Genomic DNA, 18,426 nt, shown 5'->3' on the forward strand with positions numbered 1-18,426 from the left:
TCATTTTGTGTGTGTGTGTGTGTGTGTGTGTGTGTGTTTTGTTTCAACTTCTTTTGCCACCGAAAGTAGTGGTTGGTAGCCGGCCCTCGGACGAAAATATTTGCGCTGGGTGCGAAGCATTTTGCAGGGGCGGAGTGAGCTTGAGTGGATGAAATAAAATTTAACCTCCATCCCGCCGTCCGTCCGTCCCCGGGCATGGGTTGCCAACAGTTCCCGCGCGCGGTATTTCGCGGCTACGATCATGTTGCGCCCAACCTGGCGCATATTTTCTTCCCGCTTGCTCGAGGGCTAGTCGCTTGGGCAAACAAAGGAGTGTCTCGTTTGGCGGGGAGAGTGTTTGTGTACTATTTTTGTCATTTCAAATGAATTATTGTGTGGCAATACGAGTGTTTGTGTGCGTATTTTTCGTTCGTTACAGCAACGAGTTGCAGTGTGTATAACCTCCAAACAACATGCAACTGTATGCTCCTCTCCCCCACGGGCAGGTGATTTCTTTCATAGGAAATCATCATAAATAATCGTGAAGTAGAGGACAAAAGACACGATCGCATCGTCGGGGAAGTCAGGAAATTAAAACAACATTTGCTAGAAACAAAAAAAAAGAAAGTTTAATGAGCTAAATGAGCAAAGATGCTCCACGTGTCCTTCCGGGTGAGTAAAACGATACCGCTAGCTGGAACAAGTTTGCTGGCAATTCACCAGAGGATAGGGACTGGTACTGCTGCCATGGTTCGAACAATTCTCCAGCCGTGTTCACCACTACACGACATCCCTGAAGGTCCGGTCGGGTCTCCGGTTCCGGTTGGTTCCTTAGCTCTGTCTAACCTACCCCTTAATTTCGCCACTGACTGACCAACTAATATTGCAGTCGGCAGGAGCCCGGCCGGGAAAGCTGTAACTCTCCCACAGCATATCCTCCCACTCCCAGGCGCACTCGGCCCAGACAGGCAACAACAACTCGTCGGGGCGACTAACGACTCCCAGCGGGGTGTGAAATGCTGCTTTCGCATCACATTTTCTTCTCACCAGCATACACACTCGCCGGGCCACACCGCTGTAGCAAAAACTGCAACGGCGGTCCAGAAACGCAGCACCCGGAAGGAGAAGTTCCCTGCAGCAACCTGTATCAAATGACTGTAATTAGACGGCCAAGCGGGATTTTCCGAGGCACAGGCCCGAAACAACGCTTGCCACTTGACCTGACTGCTTGGCGAGTGGGGGGAGTGGGGGGGGGGAGGAGGGTGCAGGCGCAAGAGTTCAGGACGAAACATTGCACAGTGATGTATTCAAGGGAGTGGAGTGGGAGCAAGCGAGAAAATTGCACCATAAAAGAGAGGTTTCGGGGCGGCAAGTTGGCGATGTTTGTTTGGGCGCTTGTTTGCAGAAGTAAAGGGCAAGGCTCCCCGTACTCCCCACACCTGCCCCGGATAAGGTTAAAGGTGTACTTAGTGTTAACAGCGATTATAAAGGCACAGTGCTGTGTGTGTTTGTGTGTGGGTTAATGTCAGTGAGATCTAATTGTTTTATTGTAATTTAATTAAGTGTAAGAGGCTCAATAATCATCAGCACGACAAACAACGGCTACTACTGCTACTGTTGCGCTACAGTATAAAGCGTGTCGGTTGCAATTGGAAGAGACAAATATTTATTGTTTATTTAATTTGTTTGGTCAGAAGGGATGCACAGTGAACACTTAAGAACAAACATTTGGATAAACGTTATTTTCATGTGATGCTTGATTTCTTATGCACAATGCTTGATCCAAAATTTAGTTTTGTATTTCTGCTTCTACAGTACATTTCAATCGTACACCTTGGTACATCGGTACAGTCTCTTCATACTTCAAACAACTGCAATATGGAGAAATTTTCAACTTGGTAGATTTCAGAAAAAAATATTTGTTAAACCTTTTTTTAAGAAACTTCATTATCGTCCGGAATCAAATATATAATTTCTGTTTTAATTATTGTATGTGGTTTTGATAAATTACTTTTATTTAATTTTGAAGCAATCCACCACAGGATTTATTGAATTTAGGAGCGATTCCTGTAGGAAAAAGACTCGCTAAAATCCAACTGGAAACAAAAACGCAACCTCTGATACTTTTTTGGTATATTGTGTTGGGAAAATATCCGGCCAAACCCCTCTTTAGGCATATTTTGCGGCCTAGAACATTATACTTCTGCATAATCGTATATAAATCAATTATAGGGCCCTTTCCGTTTGTAACTTGTAGGCTGAAATTTCAGCCTGTCAGCTGTTTGCATTGTATAGCAGTTTTCGAGCAGCTATCTAAGTGAGTATAATATACAGGTGGGTTATCCCAAGGTGTATGAATTTAGAAGGCTGATTTTTATCGCTTCTGCTTCTGAATGCAGATTTTAAGAGTGTTTTGAGTATTCGTCAAGCCTCCAGAAAGCTTGTTTGAACAAAAATTTTCATCTATTCTGTCAAAAAGTGAAATTCAAATTTGGTTTAAAAAAACATACTATGAGACCACCTGAGAAACATATACTTTGATTCTAGATTCCACCACGTGATCTCTTTAATGCACCTTGGGGTAAATGTAAACAACACCGTGGTTTCGAGCAGGTACTCGAATCTAATTCTAGCTTTTAGGCTAAAATTTTCTAGACTGAAAATCGCAGGCTAGTTTTTTGTGTGGTTTTGTATGGATTGTTTACATGATTTCAGCCTCCAACTGTCAAACTCCATACAAAAAACTGACTAGAATTGGGAAGGCCCCCATAATCAGATGTCAGCACAAATACGTGCTACTTTTTACAGGATGTTACAAACGATTTCAACATTGCTATAAGGTGACTCCAAGGTGAATAGATCGGCTACAGGTGGGCTTTGATTTTGGAGAGTATGATTTTCTATGCAGATCAGCAGAGAGGGAGTAACCGTTACTAAGGAGTTGTACGGCACCATGCACTCTCCGACTATCAAATGAAGATTTGTGTACGTACACTGGACCATCTGGACACGAACCAGATCTGTAGTAATCCATGGACCTTAGACTGCATGATAAAATAAGCTGTCTAAAAACAACAACATTTTCATAACTAATCCGAGTGGGATATTGAAATTTCGTGATGTCTGTTAGTTTGATACATTGCTTTACTTGGCTTAAAGATATATAAGAAATTCTTTTTAATATCTTTCATAATAGACTTTCATCCCAGCAGCAGCTCTGGAATGGAATACACAGGTCGTTTTGGTTTACTTATTACTAGTGATTACATAGGAGCTAATCGTTGTGTGAATTATTAACATATCTAAAAGTGAAATGATACTAATAATCAAACTAATGACCGTGCTTTGAAGCAAACTACCATGTGTACACACACACACATCAAACGATCGAAAGGTAATTTACTGCAGCCCAACAGACGGCGCACACCGTCGTGCAACAAATTATTCTAAGAGCATCATCAACTTACATCCCACCAAACATTCTAACCTCAATAAAGTGGCAGTCTGTTGATTGAAGTAAACGCAAAGAAAGAAAAAAACCCAACAACTGCCACAAGCAACCGATGTGTGCATGCGTTTTGGGGCCTTTTTTTTTTTGCTCTCTCTCCATTTTCCTCCACACAAGTTTTGTCATACTTTGCCGTAAAAGGAACGTCGGCTAGAAGATAGGGTCTGTGGTTGTGTGTGAGAGTGAGAAAGAACATTCGGTTGAGCAACATCAGTGACCGATTTGCATAATCGTGTGATGCAATTGCAAAGCCCCGTGCGGATGTGTGTGTGTGTGTGTGAGGGGTGGGAGGGCGGATCAGGGAGGCACTGAGTTCGCTCCCAACAGTTGGGTGGATTGTACAACTGGAAAAACCGAGGTGTCTTGCCAACCAAACGATTTTCCCAGCAGCACATTTCGGTTTGGCCAAGCGGCAGGGGTTTGACGAAACGCACGGTTTGGGGAGGGCTAAAGGACACAGTGTGTGTGTGTTTTTTTTTTGCGCCGTACGACACTTTTTCTTTCCCTTTTGGCCAATGCCAAGGGTTTTGTGGGGGGGAAGGTGTGGCAAAGAGTGCAGGCATGCCGTGTACCGTGGCAGGCGAAGAAGGATCATCATACACTAGCCCGTGCTTTTACTTTTCCAATTCCACCCGTACATTTGCACCGTGGCATTTCCATGTGTGTTTGTGTGTTTCTGTGTGAGGTGATGCTGTTGTAAAGAATGGGGCCGCCGCCGTGTTAAAACACCTGCAGGGCGCTCCTTTGTGCGCTCGGTGTGTATGCACAGGTGTTTATGAAATCTTTCACTAAGGCACTCAGAGAGTTTGAAAAAGAGGCCACGGACGCTATGCTTCCTGTGCTGCTGGGCTACAAAAAGGGGGCGCGAGGGAGGACGAAACAGGGCCCGGGGAAACATGGGCACGGGGTAAATGGGAGGGTGGGGGTACGCAGGGCGAAGCAACCGGAAAGGACGAAACAAAGTCCCGTAAAAGGATTTCCTTTGGTGACATAAACTATGAGCGCTTTATTAGGTTTACTAGCCCGTGTGTGTGTGTGTGTGTGTTTGTGTGTGTGTATCCAGTGTGTCAGTCCTCGGTCCTCCTCCGGGGCTGAAGGTGTTTTCGGATGTACCGAGGTAACGGATGATGAGTTGTTTATTTTTATGTGATGGCGTGCTGTAAAAACCAAAGCCATGCAAAGGGAAGGGTTTTTGGCCAGGAGGGGAAAGGGGACCGGGGACGTGTGATTTCACGTACGTAAGGAAGGCGGTTGCTGACGGGCAGCTTACGGGTACGTTTTGCTGTCGTGCAATTAACCAATTCCAGCATCCGACACCGTCCTAACGAGCGTGTAAGAAGCTGACCGCTTTACGTATCGGGCCATCAAACGGCGTCTATCGAGCGTTTCCATGGGGGAGGGGAGAGTGCGGGACGTGTGTGGTCGCCGGCTAATGGAATGAGTGCAAAGGGACTGGACTAATTTTGCACTCCCATTCTCCTTTTTGCGTCCCCACTGCCGCTAGTAAGTGCTCGATTGTGCATGTGTTTTTAAGCGCACACGAGCGCTGGGTAATGGCGGGCACTGGGTGGGGGCCACATAAAAGTGGCCACTCGCACGCTTTACCGTGTGCCGGGCCGGGGGGAGTTTTCATGTCCGCTCGGCGTTTTTATGCGCCCATCAATCGTTTTTCCTTCCCGAAAGTGTCTGGCGGAAGACTCAAGTGATGTTTGCTTTTTGGGAGCGACTTTTGGCTTAGAAACATTTTTTTTTTCAAATCGTATGCTATTTTGCAAAGGAAGGCAATTTTTGTAGGGGAAAGTAGGTAAAGACGTTAAGGAAAATAAAAAAAAAAACTACTAATTAATAATACAACGACCATGACAATGTGCACACATTATCTTAAACTCTTGTTTTATCAGAAAATATGTTGAAACTTTTAAGTTTCTATCGATGATGTTGTTTTTTTTTCATGAAATAAAAACATGTTTTTTTACAGTTTTAAAATGTTCGGGTAAGACGGACACTTGATATGGGAAAGATGGACACCATGAAGGGACACCTGTACAAACCGTTGGAAATTAAAGAGGTTTATAATATTATATCATATCCCATTGAATTCTTCGTCCTGGTACGTACATAAACCAATTCTTGGCCAATTGCAACGACCATTCGTTCAGCCGTTAATTTAGGAATTGTAAGCCCCACTTCTAACACCTTGCAGAATGCAGAATCTAAAGCATTGTTGAAATACCGGGCACTAACAGCAGAGGATTCAACCACTAATCAGATCTTCACCATGCGGCAGATCTTGAGAATATGGCTGAATACAGACACGACACATACCATCTCTTCATAGAATTCAAAGCCGCATATGATAGCATAGCCAGGGTAAAACTGTACGATGCTATGAGCTCTTTTGGAATCCCGGCCAAACTGATAAGGCTAGCTAGAATGACTATGACCAACGTTACATGCCAGGTGAGGGTGGATGGAAAACTCTAAGGACCTTTTGCTACCACCAAGGGTCTGCACCAGGGGGACAGGCTTGCCTGTTAAAACCAGGCACTAGAGAGGGCCATTTGTGACTCGAGGGTGAAGACTACGGGAACCATCTTCTATAAGTCAACCCAGATCCTGGCATACGCTGATGATATAGACATCATTGGTCTGCGGCTCTCCCACGTAACTGAAGCGTACCAAGGCATCGAGCAGGCGGCAGAGAACCTCGGATTGCAGATAAACGAGGCAAAGACCAAACTGATGGTGGCAACATCAGCGGGCCTACCAACAAACAATCAGAATCTACGTAGGCGTGACGTGCAGATAGGTGAACGCACTTTTGAAGTCGTCCCACAATTCACCTATCTTGGGTCAAAGGTCAGCAACGACAACAGCATGGAAGCTGAGTTGCGCGCAAGGATGCTGGCTGCCAACCGGTCTTTCTACAGCCTGAAAAATCAGTTCACCTCAAAGAACCTGTCGCGACGGATGAAGCTAACTCTATATAGTACCTATATAGTACCAGTACTCACATACGCCTCTGAGACATGGACACTGTCCAAATCTGACGAAACCCTCTTAGCCACGTTCGAGAGGAAGATACTTGGCTCAGAAGGATACTTGGCCCCGTATGTGTGGACAATGGAGGAGCCGCTATAATGACGAGCTATACAAGATGTACGGCGACCTCACTGTCGTGCAGCGTATAAAGCTCGCCAGGCTCCGGTGGGATGGCCATGTTATACGCATGAAAACGGACGACTCAGCCCGTAAAGTCTTTTTAGGCCGTCCGCAAGGACAGAGGAGGCGTGGTAGGCCCAAATTGAGGTGGCAAGATGGCGTGGAGGCGTCCGCCATTAAGGCCGGGATAACAAACTGGCAGACGCAGGCGCAAGACCGCAAAGCGGTTGTAGCGCCGGATAAGTAAGTAAGTAATGAGAAGTGTCCATCTTGCCCGCTGTGTCCGTCTTTATCTACCTTCTCCTATGATTGACGTATTGATCATACCGCTTTTTATTTTTTAATAATTGCCATGATGTACTATAATAAATTAAAAATGGGTCTGACCACTAGTAGGCCCTGATGCCGCAGTGTATGAATATTTGTTGTCGGTCAGTTCACCACCAGAGGCATTTTTATCAGTTTTGCTTCAAACCTACGGTCAATTCGCGTAGCAGTTCTTGGGTTCTATTCAGCTACGAGTACGAGAGAAACACAACATCCAAACCCCGTTGTATTTGAGATCGTTGTTCCGTAATTTGAAGCAGCACGGTACTATTCCAGATGAATTACGTTTTGATGATTGAAGATTTGTAAAAAGAAATTAAACTCGCTTCTGATGCTACTAAGACATACTGCTGGGCCATCGCTGCTTTAAGAAAGTAATATTGCATCTTCTCTTTCTTTCTCTCTCTTTCTCTCTATGTTTCTCTTTCATTGCCAAAAATATTATAAATTTAATTTAATGTTCTTTTATACTGAATAATGTGACGACAAAAGAAAAAAAAATAACACAAATATTGTTGTAAACACATTTTTACGCGCACTAGACATTTGGGGACATCTTTAACTTAAAGGGAGTAAGGAATTTAATAACAAAATTGATAATAATAATTCAAAAAGGAGAGCCAAGCAACATTCATTTTAGTTTAAGTGTCAAAAACTATTTCGAAGTATCTAGGGCATTTAAAAAAAAGAGCTTTTAATAAATTGTTTATTATATCGTTCTTGTTCCTTTTTAGGAAATTCTGAAATGGATACCGGAAAGTGCGTGTGTTTATGTGTTTATGTGTGTTACCGTAAGCATGTAACAGTGTCCGTTACGATGCAGGAAAAGTGGGACCGTTTGTCGTACTTTTACGGTCCCCACCCGCCGCTCCTCGCCACCGCTTTTGATAGGCCGTCGACACGTTCAGAAGGAAGCATATTTTTAACGCACTCGCTTCTGCAGAAGCGCCTCATAAATGCTACAAAAAAGGATGCCACGGCCAAACGGCCACGTCGTAAATGTTGGGCGCGGACCAGTCCCCATCTCCTCGTCGAGAAAGACTCGTTTCCGCGTGTCGGTTGGCGGCATTTAACACTTACCCGGTATCTGGAGCAGCAGCAGCAAGGTGAGCGCTTTCACGTTAATCAGCAGTCCCATAATGCTGGACTGGTTTGGCCGGGATGCGATGCGATGCCGCCAGAAGCTTCCCCTCGATGGCCCCACGAATACGTGCGAATGTTCTCGTGCCCAGCAAGGAGCAGCACTACACTACAACACTGGCACACTGGCACACACCGTGCGTCCGAGTGGCATTCGCTTCTATTGCAACTGCACCAAAACGGGCCGGTTCGGGTCGGCACATGAGCGTGAGCGCCCAGGAGCAGGTTCTCCAGCCGGGGGCCTCGGTATTGTGTTGATCGTTGAGCTGCGGGGTGCTGGTGCTGTTTGATCGGTGCGTGTCGCGGGCAGTCACACTTTACACTGGGCCGTGCTTAGGCAGTAAGCACTTTGCGGCAACGGGGGAACCATGCATCGCTGCGTGAAGAAAGGTAAAGAGAGGGAAAGGAACATTAATTTGGAGTGAGTTAAAATACGATAAACATTTCTGACTTTTTTATAAATTAAACATTTATGTAGGAGTTGTGGCGAGTATGGTTATTAATAAGAAAATGAGGGAAATCTACCCAAAACCCAACAAACAAACAAATCCTGGATGTATTTGGAAACCAAACCCGTTTTTTCCCATAGTAGACGACGGCAGAATGTCCTCGACGTGTTAAACTTGTTTCCATCAGTGATAAAGCCTTATTTGAGATAAATTCCTAAATTATTTGATGCTCCTTACCAGATTGGGCTACTTTCGGCGCGTGGTATTATTGAAACAAAACAGTTTTCGTACCAACTCGCACTTTCAAGCCAAATAATGGCCAGATAGTATAAATTGCAACCTGATCTTCCTACAAAATGTGACATTTCTCTTTTCCTTATCTTATTGGCCATTGCTAAATGCACTCGAGCCGGTCTCGTAGTACAGTCGTCAACTCGTACGACTTAACAACATGCCCGTCATGGGTTCAATCTCCAAATAGACCGCGCCGCCATACGTAGGGCTGACTGACTATCCTGCTATGGAGGGGAATCAATTAGTCACTGAAAGCCAAGCCCACAAGTGGGTACAGGCAGGCCTTGACCGACATCGGTTGTTGAGCCAAAGAAGAAGAAGAAGAAATGCACTTATTCTTGAGTTATTTTTTATTTTTTGGACAATAAACAGCTCCTTAGCGTTAGTTATTAAGTTCCATTATGGCTGTTTAGCTGAGAGTTTGACACACAATTGATGTCAGAAAGAATAACGTTTCAGCTCTCCATGTATCACCGGTTTGCAATTAGCAGAAACGATAATAATGCACGATGAGTCAACGGCTAGGTAGAAGAACACTTTTCGAGCACTCGTCTAATGACTTATTTGTTGTTTCTTTCAAGTGTTTTAATTGCTAATGTACTATTTCAAAGCTTTATTTTAAGCAAAAAATGTCAATTGATATTCCCTTTATCATATGGCAGGTTGCCGAACACTGCTTTTGAGGTTCTAACTAGCCGAGCAAGCGGCCGGATCTAAATAGGCGTCCCCAATTATAGCAATGCGCATGCAATGCCCTTTTCGAGCAGTTAATTATGGCGGTCGTTAATTGTTTAGAAGTCGTCTACTTTAATCGGAAAATAATCTGACGTTCACAAATAGTACTAGTAATTGATTAATTTTAACAAGCATTATACTATTACGCCTACAACTATGCAATCCCCATGAACTAATCAGCTTATTGGGGTTTTTCCCCCCGCATTCATCTTTTGCTTCAGTGCAAAAATGGCTTATGCAGTAAGCTTCCTAGGAGGGCAACCATCTACTTAATGTAATCTACCTTTTTAAATCTCAGCGTAGCGCCGTGTTCAAAACAGTTGGCGAGTGGCGTTTGAGCCTTTTATATTTTCAATTAACATGAACAAAACTAAAACGAAGAAAAAAAAACACACACAACAGCAACAGCAACACCATTCCATTAAAGCTTTCAACACCATTTGCCCCTGCCGGTGCCTTCTTCAGTCGATGGCAGGCCGAACTAGATAGGCTGAAGATAGCACCGATTGGGAAACTCAATATTTTCGAACAAATTGTACCCGCCCAGAACGCAACGAGGGTACAGGCCGGGTGTTCCGGGCGAGCCGACCTTATCTAATCGATCATTTTCTATACCGGCGCGCATCCTGCCCAAGATGGCGGGGTCGGTTGGTCGCGGAGGGGGGGCGAAAATAATTACTATCTGGCACGGAAAGCCGGACCCGAAGTCAGACCACGGCGTGTGTGTGTCGATAAATAACCGGTTCCGTTCGATGTTGCCCAGTGTTGGCTGGGGAAAGAAATTGCATACGTTCTTTTTCGGCCTACCGTGTCCTCCCCCTGCACGGTACAGGATGGAGGAGCGAGGGGCCGTTCTTGGTATGCCTGGCAGTTAGGAGTTCTGGGCTGCGGTGAATGAGGGAGATGGGCAGGATGGGTTAAGATTGCCCGGAAGAATTTCGTACCAAAAGCATGCGAAATGTACAAGGAAGTGAAACTTAAAACAGGTGATTTTGCATTGCAGATTGCATACCTTCGGGCTGTGAAGGGGTTTTTTTTTGTAGTTTGTTGTAGTGCTCGCATGCTAAGCTAGAGGGAAATTAAATTCATCTACACCCTTGAAATGTTAGAAATGTCCGTTCTTGGTAAAATTCCACTCAATTGACTTGATTGCACTTTCCACATCTTCTAGATGCTTTCCCGAGAGAGAGAGAGAGAGAGCGCAAAGAAACAGCGAACGCTAACGATTCACGATTCAGATCAATTAATACATATTTATTTTCGGATAATTGCGATGCAGAAAGTTGGGATTTCTTAAGCTGGGGCATGATCCAGTAACTAATTCAAACTAACAAACCCAGGTTGCATTTCCCTTTTTTGCAGGCACCTTCTCGGTCGATATATTTCAACCCGTCTTGCTCTCCCTTACAGTTTGTCTGCGAGCGAAAGGAAGGACGTGCATCATCAACTTTCCTTCCCAGGCGAGATGTGTGAGCCAGTGCCACCAAACAGCGCCGTTGCATTAAATTGCAATACGATTGCCCCTTTTCCGTTGCGGTTTTCTTCGCTGACTTCTTCTTCACACACACTCTCTCTCTCTCTCTCTCTCTCTCAGTCTCTCAGCTTCCACCGAGCAACGAAAGATTAGTTGGAAAAATTTAATAAACATAAATTATCCTGCAACCGCGGTTGCCCGGCGGGCTAGCAGCACTCTAGCAAAACTGCATTTCGGTGCATCTTGCCTCGCCGCTCAGGTAGGGGCACTAAACGCTAGCTCACCTTATCCGTGTGCCTTTCTTTTCCATGTGCTCCGTTCGTGGGTGGGAAGGTGCGGGGAAGTGCTGTAAACTTTTTCATTTATTTCCTGCTGAAAACGTGGAAAATCGGCACACAAGAAGCTCAGCGCAGCGATTCGGGACGGTGCTGGTTTCGTACCGCGCGCTCCTATAATTCGGACACAGATTTCACACGACGCGAGCAGACACACAAAGAGAGAGAGAGAGAGAGAGAGAGAGAGAGAGAGAGAGAGAGAGAGCACTCGCGCGTGATGCCATGCATCGTCACGAAGCGAAAGTGATACTTGAGCTGATAGTTTTGGTTGAAAAATTAGGGACAAATAGGTGAGCCACGGTCGTTCGCGGTTCAACCAAACCAGACCGCGAGACAACTCGAGAAGTTGTTCCCATTCAAGGGAAATATTACCGCATAGGCTTGCACATTGCCTACCGCTTGCTTTTAAGATGCGTTTTGCATAATCTACCAACTTGAATTCATTTGGAGCAATCAAAGCTCAGGCTGGTTTGTTTGTAGAGCGAATAAAATAGTGATTAAATATATTTTCGTAATACATATTCCCTGCGAAATATAACAAAAACATTACACTTTATGAAAACGTCAGTCTATAGGTTGCACAAACTGTTTTTTGGAGAGGCTTTATAAATCTTCCATCTACGCCGGAAAATCCAGTTGAAATGAAAAATGGCACACTGTCGCTGGCTGCGAGCGGCTGCAGGCAATCGAGTCCTTGTACCTTACCGCCCTTTTGAAGGCAAAATTTCGTCAACTTCAAGTGTGCAGCTACGCTACGTCCCGGCGCAAAAATGAATGCAATTCACCGCGAGCAGCCGCGCCCCGCCATCCCGGGGCCAGCGAGCTTACAAGACTCCAGCCATCCGTGGCCGGTATGATTGATGAGGACGCGTAAAGAGTGCATCTCGTTGAGCGGGCTTTACCCTTTCCAGCTTCATTTTGTGCCTTGCAACAAGCGTAACACCGCAACAGTAAAAAAAAAAGCTGTGAGCGAGATTTTGTAAAATATTGCATCTCTATAGTGAAAATAGTGAAAATATAACGTCAGCTAGCCTGTGTGCCCGTCAAGATGAACCCGCCCCGACGGGGGAATGTCGACTTCATTCTGACAATGTGCAGAGTACACATTTGCGCCTTTTTTTCTTGTTGCTTCTTCTCTCCTCTTTCTCCTTTTCATCAAGCACGAAAGCGTTGCGAGGATGTGGTGGGACTATCCTTTTTTTATCCTTTCTTGCACCCGTAGCCCTCAAAACTGCCAGCGCCTGACCGCGTCTGCCAAAGTTTGTGCTTCAATCAATCCAATTATAATTCCACAAGAAGGAGAGGAAGCGTTAGAGACAGAGCAAAGCAAACAATTCAAATGTAAATCCATTTAGTTTTGGGCCACAAAAAACACACACACACACATGTACTCCAAAAAAAAACGAAAATTAACAAAAGAGCGGACTTCCTGTAACGATGTAAGCGCGCACAAATTGCATCCATCAGCGATCAATGGGCATGGAAAGGATGCGTTCAAAACGTTTGGGTGCCGTTGGCTTTGAGGTGGGACTTTGTGGGACGTGACAGGCCGGTGCAACGCGGCGGCGTGTTACAGTGGTTAGGTTTGTTTTTCCGGGTTGAAGCAAGATCCATTTTGACCATCTCTTTCGCCGTAGAGCGGACAGAGAGCGAACACGCGTGTGCATCTTTTCGTCACCGTCCGAAGTTCGTTTCTTGTTGTGCGTCGAGCGCTGGTCAAGCGAGCGTAAAGGATACAGTACAGCACCATTATGCGGAGCTCCTTGTCCCTTGGCAAGAGCTGTTTGTTGCTGCCAACACCCGGCCCCAGGGAAGCTGATGAATAAAATCCAACCCCGAGCATGTCGAGCATATAATTGAGTCGACCTTTCGAGCTCGGGAGTCTTGGAGCCGGAGTCGGTATCTTGAACTGCAACCGTATCGATGTACCAGTACCACCAGTCTGCAACCCTTTCTCCTGGGGGAATTTCTGAGCGACGAGCAGCAGTCCCTGGCACAGAATCGGGAGCAGAATTTTCACTTAAATGTTGCCCCACGCGCCAGGGGACCGGGGGAAGAACTCGTTTCCGGTTCGTTACGCTCGCACTGCTCCAAATCAGATTAAGTGTCGATTAGAATATGAAATCCATACGCTCCGCTCCACAATGTCTTTGTTGTGCCATTGCGTCCGAGCGCCGAGTTGTCCGAAACAACGTCCGAACGACAACCGACTGCTGACGTTTGACGTACGGCGCTGGACCGGCGGGGCCGGAAATAAAACTACTGCCCACGTTGGTCCTCCGGCCCGTGAGGGCTTGGGGCTGCACTGAGGAGGTTCATTGTCCTGTGCAGCCGTCAGCCGTTTGCGAGAGGAGCGAAAACTCCCCGGCGAGTGCACGGCTGACGACTGTTGCAGACCGTCGGGAGGACCTTTTGCATAAATCTTGCCCTTCACGTTGCCCAGGACCAGAAATCAATCTTTCGTGCCAAAAGGAAATGAAAAACCCCGGGACTCCTTCCCCTCGCGCTGGGTTCGAGTGTGCATGAAAACGCAGCCCGGTGCAAGGCCCAGGCCAGTCCGAGACAATTGTTTTGACATTTTGACACGATGGCAGGGGTTTTTTGGTGTGGCAACAAGAATCAACACCCTTTCCCGGGCTGCTCGAGTCCAGAGAAACTTAATGACAATTCCAGGTTAATCAGGCATCCGTCAATAAAGTGGTCGTACATTAGACAGATGTAAACCTGGCTCGGCAACCTAGCCAACCATCTTAATTATTTGCACCAACTTCAAACTTTTCCCAACACTGGCCGAACCGGCACAGCGCTTCTTGGAGTTCCGCCGAGCTGTCACCGGCGGTTTTTGACAGTGTCAAGCTAACTGACAGCCAGCTCTACCGTCGAGCGGCGAACTTTCGAACGATCGCGTCCAGACGCGAATAAACAGAGAAAGAGAAAGAGAGAGCAAGACAAAAAAGGAATGAAAGTTGCAAACATTCACCGGTTCACCGCACCGATCTGACAAGCATCGAACACTCCCACCCTTCACCGCCAGAACCGTCAATTCTTCCCCCCCCCCCCCCCCCCTGTGGTGCTTGCTCATCATGAAGCTCGTCGCAACCCGCCAAAAACCTCAATGGCGTGCTCCACAGCACAGTAAACTATCTGCCCGTGCCTCAGTGCACCGGATCTGTCTACCGGATATACCCGGGTTGCCGATCAATATCGTGGATAATTGATTTCCTGCTCGAGAGCTCGACGAACTGCCGATGAACTGGTGTCAAATGGCAGTCTCGCAACGGCGCCAGGGAAGATGTAGATGTTGCCCCGTGTGTTATCATTTTGGGCAATAGGGCAAACCAAGGACACCGATAATGACGGCTTGAGACAGCTTGGGAAGCGCCAGGGTTTGTTGATTTGGGAGTGTTGCCAGCAGGCCGGGTAGGCCTACTACTCCCGGGGCCGGAAATTTCATTCCTTTTTCCGTATGACATTGTGTCAATGTGTGCCTCTATGTTTTTGAGCTCCTATGAAATGTGTTTGCTGCATGTTGGGTACGGCTTTTTACACTAATTATAGAATGAACAAGTAGTTAGTACACTACTATCTGCTCAAGATTAATAATTGACTCCTATTTAACAAACATCTTTGACAATCGTTGTATTCGTAAAAACAACAATAATATCCGATTCCATCATTACATGTTCTTCTCATGGTCGTGTAGAAAAAATGTGAGTGTTACACACAGGAAAGAGAACCTTCAGTTCGACAATCAGTTTTGAATACAATTATTTGCTATTAGTGTGGTACAAATCAACTATATTTCTAGTAAACCTGTAAAATAAAACACATTCCGTAGTACTGATCTTGGGTCAGGGTCGTGTGAGTCAGGTGATGCAAAAGATTGACAAAATCATTTGTTGAGTTAGAGATATCTAGCACGGTACAACATATTAACCGGAGAAATCAAGAATGCGAGAAACTTGTTGGATTTCAAACGTGAGTGCGTCATCTATGTCAACTGCAAACTGTGTAACGTGACATATGTATAGATGTCCTATGTCACTATGTAATGTATTACTGCAGTTGTTATTACGATGATAATGATAAGATTTTTGAGTATATATAAGCAAATATATAAGAAATATAGGTTTAAGACACGCGCGCGTACAAGTGGACATTAGAATTCTACTTGGGGGAATTTACGGTTTGTACCAGTGATGTGCTCTTTGGAGCGCATTCACGTCTCTGGTCCGACTCCAGCTATTGTTAGTAGGATTCTGACTCCGGCAAAATGAGAACCAATAGTTCAATAGCCGAAGTAGGACTCGTCCGGAGTTGTCCAGAATCATCCAAGGTCGTCATGAGTCGTTCGGAGTCATCTGGAGTCACCCAAAGTAGTTTGGAGTCGTCCAGAGTCGAACGGAGTCGACCGGAATCAGAATCGTTCGGAGTCAACAGGAGCCGTCTAGTGCAATGTGCTTGTGATCATGTCATTTCGTTGTGTGTTTTGTCTTTCATATACAGGCCTTTGTTTCGAAGGTCGACTCCAACTCCAACTAATTTCGGGCGATTCCCGACGACTCTTGATCACTCCGGGCGATTCTGGACGACTCTAGTAATGCTGGGCGGTGTATGACTCGCACGGTTTCTCTGAGAGTTTACCAATGTCACCACTTTTGTCATAACCCGTATTAGTGTAAAATTATCTTATAGATACTTTGGTTCTTCTCAAACATGTGTTGGGATATGAGGGGGGATTTGGTAAAATCCCTGACCATAATACACTTTATTGCCCTTAATGATTGGTTTGTCAATCAATATTGCTATAATCAAAGATGGAAACGTTCGATGGCATAATATTGCATCCTTAAAGATGGTCCGTCATTTGTATAACCATAAATTCTTCCCATCTTTATAAATCAGACCGTAAATGGTTCGAATCTCAAATCCCTCTAATCGGGTATGATGCCTTAAGTCCGTCAGAAACTAACAGGTCCCGAGTAAAGCAAAGAAGAATAAGACAAAGGAGCAAAAAACAAACAAGCTAGTACACATTCGCTTTCTCTTTCATAGCCCACAAACAGACACCAAACCACGAATAAACGTCTGTCAGTTTCATTTGACAGTTGCGAACCGCATGAATGACAATTATAAAACATTCGTTCCGGCTACTTATTCTTTTATCAATGTATATGTGTCTGTGTGTGTGTATGTATGTGTGTGTGTGTGTGTGTGCGAATTCTCACTAAACTCCTGCTTCCCGCTCTCCCACCAGCTCCGTTGCATCTCGTTAGCTGATGAGCGCGGGATGTGGCGCGCTTGGGATGAAGTTTCTTTCCCACCCGTCCGCCCCGCACGACACATACTGTTACGGCTTGCTGCATCGTTCTAATGCTAGCGCGTGTACACACCGTTGCCGAGCGGCAATCGCAAACCCGTACCGCTTGGCGTGTTTGCCTTTGCCCGGAATCGAACAAGCCGGAGAACGGAACGCCGCTAACCATCGCCCGGGACCGGGTGGCAGGTTCCGTCTGCTGCCGCTCGAATCGAAAAGTAGCAAAAGTTGAACGATAAAGTTTTGTGCACTGCTGCTTCCGCTTCTCCATACCATCCCGAGGGAACGCCCCATGCACCAAGAGTGCACCAGTTGCAGTTCGGGGGGGAGCAAATAGAAGAAAAAAAAAGGTCGGAGAGGACTCTCGGAGAGATAATTTAATACGATTATCTCGAGTTCAATTACAAATGAAATAGTACTATTTTGTGTGTGTGCTGTTTTCCATCGCTGATTAGTTTGCTATCGATATGGGGCGCCCGAGAGAGGGGGGGGGGGAGGGGTTGGGTGGTTCTTGTTGGCCGAGTGGCGTGAAGCGTTTGCTGCAACATGCACACACGCACACAGACCTGCGGTAAAGAGTTTCTTTTTTTCGTCGCTGCCGCTTTCCCGTCGGCACTCTAGCGCTTCTGCTGTGCGCGGGCGGCCTTTTGCTATGTGCACTCGGGGAGGTGTGTTCTGGCCGACAGCGGCCGGTATCGATGGCGCTGGATACTATCGAAACACTTCAGTCTTTTACACGCAGTTCGCCGCTGTTCCCGTCGGTTTCAAGTGTGCTCGTCCGACGTGTCCCAACACACAGACATACACGCGCAGATACAGGTACTTCAAGTTGGAAGCTCGCCTTTCTGCACGTTCTATTCTGAAGCTTTTCCAGCGCAATACCCGTGCAATACCACCCATTAGTGCTAATAATAGTGTACTACCCGTTACTATCTGCGCTCGATATCGTGCCTGATTCTGGTGTTTGTGTGTGTCTGGGAATGCTTGTAAAGCAACAACAACAACAACAACAACAACAATAAACACACCTTTTGTTGTGTTTGGTGTCTAAGATGTGTCTCTCCATTGTGAAACAGGATAGGGAAACAGCAACAATCCAGCATGAAAATTGTGCTACGGCCTCAGCCAACGGGCGACCGGAAATGCAGAACACACACACACACACACACACATACACATACCAGTCCATTTCGCGCCCGGTCCGCGGGACCTGGTCCAGGGACACTGCCACTGTGACGGCTAGGAGCCAGGATGTTGATGTGCATTTTATGTAAAACTCACGATGTCGCCACATTGCCCGTTGTGGCGTGGCTCGGGCCGGTCGAACGACCAACAGCAACAGCGTTTCATGCCGGCAATGACAATGATATCACACCGGCGGCCGGTGCGTCTGCTGAGGTCGTGCGGTTCCGTCGGTGGGAGATGCCCTCCCCGAATATGCACGATGATTGATATCATACGCCTCGCGCCCCCACCGCCGTAAGCCAATCAGCACTCGATCCAGCCAATTATCGCTGCATCTGTCCTACACGGCGCTGCCATCCATCGCGCTGCTGCGACAGCTCCGTTTTGGGGTTAAGTGACAGTTTATTACCTTTTAAAGCGAATTGTCTACCCCTGCGCACACCTGCACACGGAGACGGAACTCAGTACCTGCTGGGAACTCAGTGCGTGCTGTACCACAATTTGCACAATTGCATGTGTGC

At 46.2% G+C, this 18,426-nt stretch overlaps 1 protein-coding gene across 3 annotated transcripts in view; it reads right to left on the reverse strand.

Moving 5' to 3' along the window:
• LOC120906329 (carbonic anhydrase-related protein 10) overlaps nt 1-18,426 on the reverse strand; it is a 60,036-nt gene that overhangs the window by 28,670 nt on the left and 12,940 nt on the right. For all 3 annotated transcript variants that reach the window (XM_040317906.1, XM_040317907.1, XM_040317908.1), the window contains one exon: nt 8,057-8,492. In XM_040317906.1, the coding sequence (XP_040173840.1) occupies nt 8,057-8,114 (58 nt within the window). In that variant the 5' untranslated portion in view covers nt 8,115-8,492. The remainder of the gene's footprint in view (nt 1-8,056; nt 8,493-18,426) is intronic.

This window comes from Anopheles arabiensis, chromosome X (genome assembly GCF_016920715.1).
Source record: "Anopheles arabiensis isolate DONGOLA chromosome X, AaraD3, whole genome shotgun sequence".
NCBI lineage: Eukaryota > Metazoa > Arthropoda > Insecta > Diptera > Culicidae > Anopheles > Anopheles arabiensis.